Source organism: Orcinus orca, chromosome 2, assembly GCF_937001465.1.
Source record: "Orcinus orca chromosome 2, mOrcOrc1.1, whole genome shotgun sequence".
In the NCBI taxonomy this organism is placed as follows: Eukaryota; Metazoa; Chordata; class Mammalia; order Artiodactyla; family Delphinidae; genus Orcinus; species Orcinus orca.
In genome coordinates, this window is record NC_064560.1 from 193,281,745 (window position 1) to 193,294,841 (window position 13,097).

Sequence of the window (13,097 nt, forward strand, 5' to 3'; positions counted from 1 at the left end):
GTAAAGTCATGCCATAAAGATAAATCTCACTCAAATTCTTGCTCACACTGGTGATTTTCACAGATCAAATTTCCCATAAATACTTCATCATATTCCTACTAGGCCAATATGGATAAATTAAATTAAAATATGGGTTTCAAAAGATATTCTTCTCATAATGAGAAAACATAAATCTAAAATACTCACTGGCAAGACTGACCCAGCTCAGAAGCTACAAATATTAACATAAAGTTGTGCTAAACTTCTGTGCTTCACAACACATCTTCTCTGAGATATTCCTATATTTTGTTTACAATATAAATATTACTTTAGATTATCCCTGATACATCTATTACTTATTTAAATAATGAATTGACATTATTCAATCAATGTTATTTAATCAAACAAATAATACCACCCCACATATACTCCACTTCCAAACCTGAGCTCACACCAATATGTAAGGTATAAGGGGAGGGTTTTGTTATTTCAAAAGCAGATTATTATAAAAACTCCACTTTTCTGTAGCTGTTATATGCTTCAGTTAATAATAACAGCTAACACTTCTGCTCGCTAACAGTGTGTGCCAGGCACCAAGCTAAATGTTTTACATACACCAGTCTCCTTTAATCCTCATTTTAAAAAAAATGACGCTACATGTACTATTACTTTTTCCATTTTACCAGTGAAGAAACTGAGGCTTGGGGAAATTAAGTTACCTACCAAAAGCCACACAGTTAGTAAAAGAGAACTGAGATTTAAGCCCAGGTCTGACTCTAAACCCACACTCTTCACTACACTGCACTACTACCAAGTATCACATCTTCACACACCGAACAAAGCTTGTAAAACACCAACTACGCTTTAAACAGCTCTCTGGGAAGGCAAAACCCAGGATCATTTGATGGGGTGCTTGCTAGGATATAGGAAAGTGGATTTCTTTACCTCTTTCCATAAATCTCTGCTTTGTTTGTGACCTGTTCAAGTGCCAATTTACTAATTGGTCATTGTGCCCAGGGCAGGGAATTCTCTTCCAGATGCTGTGATTACAATCCCCTATATCTTTCAGTAGTGTATATCGAGGAGTCCTTTCATCCTCTGAAAATACCTGTATATCTGCATTAGGAGTACGTATGTAAAGATCAGAGAACATGAGAAGCAGGTATTAAGCGCTGTGTCACGTAGACAGTGCGCAGGAAACTGGAGGACAAAATCTAATCACGTTTATTCACTAATAATTCAGATTCCAAACAGCTAATGAATTTGCCCTATTCTTTACCAGCAGAAGTCTGTTTTAATTATGCAACTTCCATAAAAGTTAAATCGTAATAAACATAATTCTACTAAATTAAATCTCTTATTCTGAATGTGGGATATATACTTAAACATAATTCCATGCCTTATGCTTGTAATACAAACCTGGTCAATATTGAGGCGAAGTGGCATTAGTGACACTCTGAGGCAGCATTCCTGTGGTGACCTGCCAGACTCCGGGCGCACATGTAATGCTTTCACTGTCAGCTACGAGATGAGACAGACAAACACATTTTTTCCCTAGTGATAATATGACCTTGTTTTCATTAAAAAAAAGAAAAGCAAAAAAGAGGAAAAAAAATCCTATATCTAGTCCGTATATCAGAACAAAAACTGGAACTGTTTACCCTCTTTCCTTAGAATCCTGAATCTAACTTTTTTGGGTCACACACTCTTTAAAGAATCTGATGAAAGATATGAATTCTCTTTGGAGGAAAACACGCAAATGATAATGTTGTACTCGCATCTCAAAGAAGTCTGCTAAGCCCCAGGAGCTAATCCACAGACCCACACTCCAAAGACAACTTCTATGACGTCTTCTTCTGCAAGTCCTGAGCTGATCATTTCTATTCTAATAAAATTTAAAAGTTAGAAATGTGGAATACTGCCAACAATTTCGTTTAAATATTTTGTGTTAAGTGTTTTGTTTTTTTGGCCACGCCGCGTGGCTTGTGGGATCTTAGCTCCCCAACCAGGGATCGAACCAGGGCCCTCGGCAGTGAGTGCATGGAGTCCTAACCACTGGACCGCCAGGGAATTCCTTGTGTAAGTGTTTTGTGTAGATCACTATGGACTTCTGGTTTTCCTCGGGTATTGATATATTGGCAATTATAGAAACAACATGCAAAATAATTTTTAAAACATAAAACTTTAAGCAGCGTATTTAAAAGGGATTTTCATATAAAAATGAGAAAAAAAATCCCATAATTTTCCCTAATCTAAAATAAATCTTCTGCAGTTAGATATAATAAAAATACTTTTCTGAAACTAATACAACAACAAAATATATGAAGTTTTAAATCTTACCATGTTGGAATGAGCTTTTCGAGGCATTTCTTTACTGCAATACAGGTACAAAAACTTATTCATCTGTGATGTTGCCAGACGATCTCGAATTTCAAGATCCTGCACGATGAACACCTGCCGGGAGACCGGGTGTTCCAAGAGGCTAGAATCGCATTCTGGTTTGCATGGGGGGTAGACCTCGTGCTGAAACTTCACCTTTACAGAAGAGAAAGAACACAGAACAATCTCTACATTTTATTTAAATCAGATTTTCTCTTTAAAATGTAACACATCACTCATTTTCTTTGAATTCTCAGCTTTCGATTCCACTTTCAGAGAACAGCATAACATTCCTACATTTGTTCACGTATTTATTTATTAATCCACGTGTTCAGGACCATACAAGGAAAAGCCTGACTGACATTTCTTATTTGACCTTGGTAAAATCCCTATCCTTTTCAAGCAAAACGCTCAATAGGCATAAGTCATAAAATTATTATCTTGCATACCTATGAAACTGCTTGGAGGCAAGGTTCAAGTTCCAAAAGGGCGCAAGGATACAATTTAGTATATGGAGCTGTCATCACTGCACTGTTTCTAGGATAAGCGCCCTAATATTCGACCCGTGGCACAATCCCAGACAAGCTGACAGAATTAACTGCATCACTGGCACTGGCAGCCTGGCCTACTGGTCTCTAGATGCTCACAAAGGACCTGAGACCTGTGTGCTATCCAATGGCAGGCCTTCCCAGAGACATGCTCCAGTGCAGTGGTTCCCCAAGCACGGTCCTGGGTAAAGTGGTATCACAATCACCTGGGAACTCATTAAAAATGCAAATTCATGGGCCCTACCTCAGACCTACTGAACCAAAAACTCTGGGGCCCAGCAACCTGTGTTTTAACAAACCCTCAAGGGGATTCTGATGCTTGTTCAACTCTGCGAGACACTGCTCTAGGGGTAGCCTGGGAAAACAAAAACAAAAACCCTAAGTTTTCTCAGAGTATTTGAGAAAGAAAAAGAGGCAAGAGTTTCTATACAAGATCCCTGCACTTTTCCTCTTACACCCCAAGACCACATGGGGGAGGGGACAGGGAGTAACCAAAGAACGCCCACTAATGCTCCTACTTCGGTGGATTTTTCCTTTCAAAATGTCACATTACCTTGCTTAATTGTATTTCCATTAAAAAGTCATGGTTTCTTCCTTTTCCCCCACATACCACATTACGTCCATGTCTTGCAGGTGTGTGAGAAGGTGAGCTGTGGGGACTACTATAAATGAAAAATAAAACCTTTTGTTAAAGGAATAGTCAAAGAAAGGCAATGAATGACACCAGAAAAAATAACAGGATGAAAAAAGAAAAGATCACAGAACTAGCAAAACACTGCCACAAACTGTATTGCTATAAATCAAAACCGCATCTTTTATCTATTGGAGACACTGAGAACATAAATGTTATTACTGCCGTTACAGCAATCATCTACTTGCTAAATATTTAAAACTACAGAAAACGCTAACTATGATGTTGGTGTGCATATCACAAGATAGACTTAGAAATGAGACCTCCGTGTAAGTTCCTTATTACTTCAGAAACCCCTGAGAGTCAGAGGACAAGTCCTAGAAATTCCAATTAACACGGAAAAGAATTATAGTAAAGTTATAAGTTTTTTTAAAAGCACTTTTTTTTTTTTTTTTTTGCGGTACGCGGGCCTCTCACTGTCCTGGCCTCTCCCGTTGCGGAGCACAGGCTCCGGATGCGCAGGCTCAGCGGCCATGGCTCACGGGCCCAGCCGCTCCGCGGCATGTGGGATCTTCCCGGACCGGGGCATGAACCCGTGTGCCCTGCATCGGCAGGCGGACTCTCAGCCACTGCGCCACCAGGGAAGCCCTAAAAGCACTTTTAAATAGAAAAAGTCATTACAATGCTATGCCAAAGGTTCCTACCCCGTGAAGCCTTTCCTGACCCTCCCCACCCCACTGAGAGTGTTTACCCTTAGTCTCTGCCTCATCTTTCCATCCAGTTCCCTTCTAGAACCATGGAATAATGCACTCATTAGCAGGTACTTCAGCAGCATCCACTCTGTGCTGGGCACCCTGCTGGGTGCTAGAGAATCAGGGGCACGCGTGGTCCCCACCTCCTGATGCACACACTTCACTTCGTTGCCCTCATTGGCTCACGTAACTCTCTCTCCCTTCTGAACTTAGGACAGGGTCTGGGTCGTATTCATTTTAATGAATGTGCCTCTAACACAGGCTCTGGCACATGGTAGGTACCCGAAAAATTTTGCTGAATGGAAATGCCTTAAGTCATCATATTTTAGGAAAAAAATACAAAGAATGCAAACAAGTTTTCAAATGCAAAACTTTAACATTAAAAGAGTAACATTTAAATTACAGTTTTTAATATTACTTATTAATAATTCTTAAAAAGATAAATTCTATGTATTTTTAGCGAAAAGAATATACTGGTCTGGTGGTCCAGTGGTTAAGAATCCGCCTTCCATGGGCTTCCCTGGTGGCGCAGTGGTTGAGAGTCCGCCTGCCGATGCAGGGCACACGGGTTCGTGCCCCGGTCCGGGAAGATCCCACATGCTGTGGAGCGGCTGGGCCCGTGAGCCATGGCCGCTGAGCCTGCGCATCCGGAGCCTGTGCTCCGCAACGGGAGAGGCCACAACAGTGAGAGGCCCGCGTACCGCAAAAAAAAAAAAAAAAAGAATCCGCCTTCCAATGCAGGGGATGCGAGTTCGATCCCTGGTCAGGGAACTAAGATCCCACACGCTGCGGGGCAACAAAGCCCTTGTGCCACAACTACTAAGCCCACGCGCCACAACTAGAGAAGCCCGTGCGCCACAACAAAGAGAGTATATTGGTCTGCCAAATAAACTTATGTAGAAATTAACTTACATATAACTTTTAGCTGGAGAAGCAGGAGGGGCTGTTCCAAAATCTTTTCCTCCAAAAAGATGCCAAACAAGAGAGACTTCTTTAACCAGGTACCGAATTACAGGAATAGGAAAGTGTAATGGAGCTTTGCTCGTATCTGTCTTCTTAACCGGCAGACTAAAATAATTATCTCTTATCACAATCGCATCATCAACCATTATTTTTACAACTGGCTCTTCTTCCTTCTCCTAAGACAAAGGAAGAGGTAACACATACTCTCTTATTTAAGTAGAAACCACTGATTATGGTGCGCATCTCAAGGGGATTTGATTCTGCATTCTTTCTAATAATTTCAATATATAGTGGAATAATAAATACTGACGATAATCACCGCATAAGATACTCTGCTTTATTAACAATAAAATGAACTCTCTCTTCTATGTGAATCACTCCATAAGAATTTTTTATAGTCTACGATTTGGCTTGTACTACTCGTTTGACAATACAAAGGTACAGATTCAATGCTTTACCATTTTGTTTAGTGAACTGTGGATTCATTAAATCCAGACCATGCTTTTTCAATGTGAGCATGATTCTAAAACGGAAATTATATATACATTAACCAAGCATTAGCCTTCTCACAAATCACATCTTATCTTTCCCAATTCTGGTGTTAACAACTCTGTACAGAACTCCTTTCTGCCATTTAATTTCACAACCCTGAAGAGGTATCTTACTACATACTTACTCTGTAGTTCAATAAACAATGCAGGAGACTTTGCAAGTAGAGAGTCTCTGAGAGATGTTCATAAAAAGAGTAAAGTATAACAAACATTTACAAAGTCTCAAGAGTAAATTACAAAAGGAAGTAATTCTGAACTGTAAAGAGTTAACAAAACCTAAAGAATCTTTTCAGGTGCCCTTTGGTCAATTCAATTTATAACACTATTTTAAGACATTAATTATATCATCAATTTATTACCTGAATGGTTGCTCTTGGTGCAAAAAGAATGCAAAAGTCGTCATTTTCTGTGGGCACGCCTGTCACCGCATCACTCATCAAGTGGTGTGTGAATGAGGCGTAAGTGGGTCCAGGCTCCTGGGACACATTTCCACTCTCATCAGGAAACAGGAAGAGGTCTGAACAACATGGCTCCTGAATTTGAGATTTTTCATCCAAAACACCTAGGTGAAAAGATTACAACATGCAATTTTGGCATATTTTAAACATCAACAATAACATTTATTAAGCATTTTAGGACTTCCCTCGTGGCACAGTGGTAAAAATCCGCCTGCCAATGCAGGGGACACAGGTTCAATCCGTGGTCCAGGAAGATCCCACATGCCATGGAGCAACTAAGCCTGTGCGCCACAACTACTGAGTCCCTGCACTGCAACTACTGAAGCTCATGCACACTAGGGCCCACATGCCGCAACTACTGAGCCCGCGTGTTGCAACCAAGGAAGCCCGCGCACCTAGAGCCCGTGCTCTGCCACAAGAGAAGCCAAGGCAATGAGAAGCCCACGCACCGCAGCAAAGAGTAGCCTCCGCTCGCCACAACCAGAGAAAGCCTGCACGCAGCAACGAAGACCCAACACAGCCAAAAATTTTTAAAAAACAGTATCTCACTTATTTCTTACAATAACCTTCTGACTACTAATAAAAAGACTAGTAAGTATGAAGTTTTCTAAGAAACAGTAAATGATGGACTCATAAAGTTACAGACAGTCTCCTCTTAGTTACTTAGTGTCAGAGAAGTTCAGGAATTCAGCAGCAGCTAGTTAGTGAGGACTGGAGTTCCATTTTAGCCAGAACTTCATATTGACAATTATGTGCTGTAGGTGGAGTTCTAGAAGAAACTCCTTGAACAATATGGCAAGGGGAGGGGAAATAGTTACATATGGCAGCGTCTCACCTAAAACTATAGGAAATCTCTGCTCGGGGAAGGGGTGGGGGAAACAGTTGCCAAGCATGTCTTAGGCCAGGGAATGATTCCAAGCAATAAAAAGACTCCTTGGAGGCACTGGATACCCAAATGGGACACCTGTTCTCAGGTAGCTCTCACAATGTGAAGTTCACAAAAGGCTGCATGTGTGCACAAATCTGTATGTGAACATATATTTTTTATACATTTATATTATATATTAGATTCACTAATTCTTTTCTTTTCTTTTTTTGTGGCCACACTGCATAGTATGCGGGATCTTAGTTCCTCCCACCGGGGATCAAACCCATGCCCCCTGTGGTGGAAGCATGGAGTCCTAACCACTGGACTGCCAGGGAATTCCACAGATTCACTAATTCTTTCTCCATTCATTCATCCAAACCAAACCCTGTGATATGAACTAAGACTACTACGATGAATGCAGTGACATCTTAGCCCGCAAGGCTCTCAGACTAGACATTCTCCTGTGGCAGTACTTTGAACCCACTCATCCTTGTAAGTGCTCAGTGTACAGTACAGAGTCCTGTGTGTTGAAGCTGCTCGGTAAATATTCATTAAACATTCTTTCCCACATGAGTAGGTTAGCTGCTAACGTTTATTACAAATAATGTTAGTACACAGGGAGCTAAAAGTTCCCATTTGCTTCCTGAGCTCTAATTTATTCTAAATTAGAATGAAAGCAACACTGAATGCTAAACTTCTATAACACTACGAAATAATTTTTAAAAATTAAGATCTCACAACATATAGAAATAGCTATGTTCAGCCAATTAGAAAAAAAATATTTTTAGATAGATACTTCAAAATATTTAGATGCTTCCACTTGGCTGTAAAGCTCTCTCACCGTCTGGTTCCTCCCTGCTTATCTAACATTACTGCCTAATTCTTTTCGACAAGAAGGGAACTTTTGTTCCAGTATTAATAGCCTGAGTTACTAGATCATTAAGGCTCATACACACCTCTGGGCCTCTGTTGATGTTAGTGACCTTGCCAAGATTATCTTCTCTCTCCCCTCTACACGCCTAGGTCCCACACACTTTTTAAAAGCCAACTCATCTCATTTTCACTGAAGTCTAATGAAGGGATTCCAAATCCTTTCCGACCAGTGATTAGAGTGTACACTACATTCTGAAGTGTTTTCTTGTATCACCTCTGGATGGTTCTAAGCACTAGCCCCAGTCTGGTTCAGTGCCAGTTTGCTGCACTAGACCACGAGCTACCAGGGAACGTAAGCCTTGCCTTCCACTTTATCTGTCGCTGCCCCCCAACACTCTGGCCAGTATTATTTATCTACTAAACATTTAATGAACACAAGCTGACTAATAAATACCCACCAAAACTCAGACCTGTCTTTTCCTTAGTAAGCTGCTTACTGAGGACTCTGTAAGAACACAAACAATGTCAGCCTCAACTACAACATCACAGCTCCCAGGAAGAAGTCCTGGTCTGTCTCACCATTAGACTGTGGTTTTACAGACGCAGCAGCCTCTTGTGTGTCAATTTCCTCCATAGCGTCACTCATCAAATCTCGTAGTATTTGTTGATCTGCTTCAGGAAGCACTGGACCACGTGAGGATGACCGACCAGCGGAATCTACCTACAGCCAAAAACCCTAATTAAAATCAACTTGAAAATTATCTAAAAGGCAAATTACTCAACGTTTATTTTGTCCTAGAAATATACTACATTTCAGAAAAACATCAAAAACAGGAACACATTCATTTTTCTATATTCTCTCAGCAGGTGTTACATTTTCATTTTAAGTCTTTAGTATTTTCACCCCAACAACTACTGGCAAATAGAAATAAATGTGTTATCATCTCAAAGCCGGCACAGTGAACTGAATCTTGAAGACGTAATACATTCGAAAAGAAGGAAGGTGAAAAACACTGCAGTGAAGCTGGGGGAGAGGGGGGTCTCTCTGTAAAGAGTCCGATCTGCTCAAACCTGATGGCTGCCATGACCACCCTCTGAGACAAAGCCACTGTAGGCAGAGCCTCATTTCTTGGAACAAATAGATACCTAAAGACAGTAGGGGGTACACGTGAGAGGGGAAATCTACTAAAAGGTGATTTGTGGAGTTCAATTCCAACATTGATGCTTAACCATTTTTGTTAGTGAATCGTGGATTCATTAAATCCAAACCATGCTTTTAAAATGTCAGCATGGGGCTTCCCTGGTGGTGCAGTGGTTGGGAGTCTGCCTGCCGATGCGGTGGACGCGGGTTCGTGCCCCATCCGGGAGGATCCCACATGCCGCTGAGCCTGCGCGTCCGGAGCCTGTGCTCCGCAACGGGAGAGACCACAACAGTGAGAGGCCCGCGTACCGCAAAAAAATAAATAAATAAAATGTCAGCATGACTCTAAAATGGAAAGATCTCATTTGAAAGGGATAATTTAAAATAACTTTTAATAAACTGGAGAATAAAAGAGAAGAAACAGTAGAGAGAATCATAAATCACTTCATTATCAGGGAGAATACAGCAGGAGCAAGGAAACAAAAACAGAAGCGTAACACAAATGAGGTGTAAGATCAGCGTGAACGAAAGATAATGCAAGGCCTGTCAGACCCTTACTGAAGGATCCATTGACCTAAGGGGACTGAGAATTCTGTTCACAGAAGAGGCCATGAAGAAGAATAGAAAGACTGATAAAAAGTAAATGCTAAACAAACTGGACATTGTTCTATCTGGACATATGAGAGGGCAGAGAGGTGACAGCTGGGGGCATAAGAAAGCAATGAACTGGGAATCCAAATACCTGCATATTGTTGCTGCTACTAATTAGGGCAAATTACCTAAATTCTCTGGGTCTTATTCATCTACTAAACAGAGATGATAACCTTTAACCTCTCAACTGCACTGGGTAAGAGGAAATCACATATGAGAAAGTATACTGAAAACTGGATAGAATTGTAGATAACAAATATGAAAGATAATGTCATATAAATAAGTCTTCTGGTAATAATACTAAGTCCTGCCACCTTCTCATAGCATTTTTACATACAACTTGCATATAACAGACTCTCACATGATAAATGTTTTCTTTCTTCCCTGAGGACATATGAAAATAACTTAAGTCTGGGAAAATGTATGTTGGTTGAGAATATTAATGTTCTGAAACTGAGAGCATCAAACAGTAGAATGGTTTTCCAAAAAGGTCCACGGAATCACCTTTCTAGACCCCATCACCCTGAAAGTAAGAATAGATAGATGATTATTCAAAGTTTCCTTTCTACCCTATGACTGTCAAGAAGACCTCACCAATGTACAGGTCACTCGCATGTCTGGAATGAGGAGGGGTTGAGTGAGTTCTAATGAATGAGGCTGGCGGCTGTACCTTCATCTTTCTTTGCGGGGCTCCGGACTTCACGTCCGCCTTGTTAGCCACATGTAAGTCCCCGTAGCTTGCAATGTACTGAATGAGATTCATTAATGCAGCACAAGAGTCCGAGCACGTTCTAATATGGACAACGTCACTCGAACAGTGTAATTCAAAGTGCGGCTCAGTCTGGACAGGACACGGAAAAAAGGATAAAAATGTCTACCAAAACAAGAGAAAAAAATGTTTGCATCGGTTTACATTAAATAAAATATAATATGATAATTTGTCTTGCCACAGGAAACATGCATTTATAATAACTCAATCTTAACTTTAAAATATTTTATCTATTTCTGACTAAAATTAAGTGGAAAAATAATTTTACAGTAAGTTCAGTATGTTTTTAGTCTCTTCTATTAAAAAAAGGGCTTAAAAAATATCCATTTATTTTAATAACTTACTTGCTCTCCATCAGAATCAGACTTCACTGCAGTTATGGTTAATTCCAAAAGCCCCATATCCATCACACGAACATAATCTAAAATTTTTTTAAGTAATTAATAAAATATGAGTATAACTTTCAAAAAATGCTTATCCAACAAACACCTAATAAAACTTGTGTTTCTTTAAAATTCATGGCAGGTAGTAGTACAAATACTTATAATGTAATGGAAACATAGTTTCATCCTACAAAAATCCTACAGTTCACTTTATTTTTAATTAGAAACAAAATCTGCCTTCTATTAAATAAACAAGAGTATATATAATTTGATGCATTTCACCAATGTTATTGCTATTACAAACTGGTATTACAATATTCAGACTGATAAGATCCTTAGTTCACTGGCATTATTCTAGAGTTAAAATGCTTAAAAATATTCAGATGCAAAAAATAAAAGAGGATTCATCTATCCCAGATTTTGCTTTTTAACTCTTACCTCTATTCAGATTTACAGTGACAGTATTACACTTGTCAGACAGGTGTAAAGCAGCTTCATCCAAGATTATTCTGGGCAAAAAAAAGATAAAATCAAGATCTAAAAAACTAACCTTGAATATATGCTGCATGATCACTATATACTTAGCTGTACCATTCTTTCTGATATAAGTATGATCAAAGTCATATGCAGTTTCTAACTTACAAATGTCACCTAACATTTCTTTGTTTTTTTAATATTTATTTATTTTTTTATCTATCTTTGGCTGTTTTGGGTCTTAGTCGCGGCACACGGGAACTGCAAAATGCGGCGTCTTTTGTTGCGGTGCACGGGCTTCTCTCTAGTTGTGCTGTGCAGGCTCCAGAGCACGTGGGCTCTCTAGCTGTGGTGTGGGCTTAGCTGCCCCACAGCATGTGGGATCCCAGTTCCCTGACCAGGGATTGAAGCCATGTCCCCTGCATTGGAAGGCAGATTCTTAACCACTGGACCACCAGGTAAGCCCAAACATTTCTTTAAAACTCACTGTTTATGAGTACTAGAAACATTTAAATGGCATAAATGAGATTAAATCATCTGCTCAAATCAATTTTAAATTTTCAGCAATTTTAACAGATGCCCAAATTCACAAGGTTTAAATTAGGAAAATGAAGTGTATCAGGTATTATGGGAAGTTTACATATAAATGTTTTAAAAAGTTAGCCAATAATCTCAAGAATTAATTTCCTCCCTAAAAATGAAATACAGTAATGAATTGAAGAGGTGGGACGAATCATCTGAGAAAGAAAAACTGAAAACTTGAATAAAGGAACATGACTAATAGTAAAAGCATGTTGCTTTTAACAAAGATTGAGACTTTAATCAAAGGGTTGAGATAAAGCTCTGTCAGTATGTTTTGAACAGCTGCATTTAGTAGACAGAGAGGCTTAACACGGTACCTGAGAGTAGAAGATGATTTATCCAAGGCAACACTACTTGAAATGCTGAATGTTTCAACAGTAAGAAGAGATCGGATTGGCAAATAAAGAGGCCTATTACCACAAAGAAACAAGAGAACATTAGTCTGCTGCAAAAGAAAAGAAACTCCCTTTAAAGAGCATTTTGAACCTTAACTCTACTGAATTACATATTTTTCCTCAAAACTTAGTACATATTTTAAAGACTAAAACTTTATTTTGCTCCATTTATGAACTAACCTATAATCAAGTGCACAGCTCCAGAGATGAACATGAAAGGTTGTAAATGAAGTTGGAGGATTGTATCCCAGAACAGGTTCATCAGCAATATTCAAGAAGTATAAAATCTATAATCACAAAAATATAAAATGCCCTGCTTTAGAAGAAAAAAAAAGTTTCGATATGATATCCTTAATACCAACATGAAATAAAATAGCTCACAAAAAAACCATTTAGTGGAAAATCATAATGTTAAAAGAAAATCATCATTTGAAGGAATTCATTTCAAAAAGTATTGGCATAACTAGAATTTGAAATGAAGAGGCCCATGTAACAATTGCAATGCTACAGAGATCTTGGGAAAATCATATCCTATGAAACTAACAAAGTATGTATAATATACTTTCAACATTACTTTGCTTGGAATAATTCTTTTGAAAAAAACAAATTTTGCCGAAGACTGTTTAAAACTCTCCATCTGGTTTTCTATAAAATCCACTGTTGGGAGAAGTTCCTGTTCCTTAATTTATACCCAGATCTG

The 13,097-nt window shown here is 39.2% G+C and overlaps 1 protein-coding gene across 6 annotated transcripts in view; it reads right to left on the reverse strand.

The window, feature by feature from the left end:
• The window catches only part of ATG2B (autophagy related 2B), a 78,582-nt gene that overhangs the window by 19,715 nt on the left and 45,770 nt on the right, over window positions 1-13,097 (reverse strand). For 5 of the 6 annotated variants that reach the window (XR_007475288.1, XM_033419699.2, XM_033419736.2 and 2 more), the window contains 11 exons: window positions 12,578-12,684; window positions 12,320-12,412; window positions 11,385-11,455; window positions 10,908-10,984; window positions 10,465-10,668; window positions 8,582-8,723; window positions 6,163-6,365; window positions 5,202-5,428; window positions 3,460-3,568; window positions 2,320-2,514; window positions 1,399-1,500 (listed from right to left, as the gene is read on the reverse strand). Coding sequence is in view for 5 of the 6 variants with exons in the window: in XM_033419699.2 (XP_033275590.1) it covers window positions 1,399-1,500; window positions 2,320-2,514; window positions 3,460-3,568; window positions 5,202-5,428; window positions 6,163-6,365; window positions 8,582-8,723; window positions 10,465-10,668; window positions 10,908-10,984; window positions 11,385-11,455; window positions 12,320-12,412; window positions 12,578-12,684 (1,530 nt within the window). In the remaining variant the exon portion in view is untranslated. The remainder of the gene's footprint in view (window positions 1-1,398; window positions 1,501-2,319; window positions 2,515-3,459; window positions 3,569-5,201; window positions 5,429-6,162; window positions 6,366-8,581; window positions 8,724-10,464; window positions 10,669-10,907; window positions 10,985-11,384; window positions 11,456-12,319; window positions 12,413-12,577; window positions 12,685-13,097) is intronic. The other variant, XM_004262376.3, reaches the window with a different exon arrangement.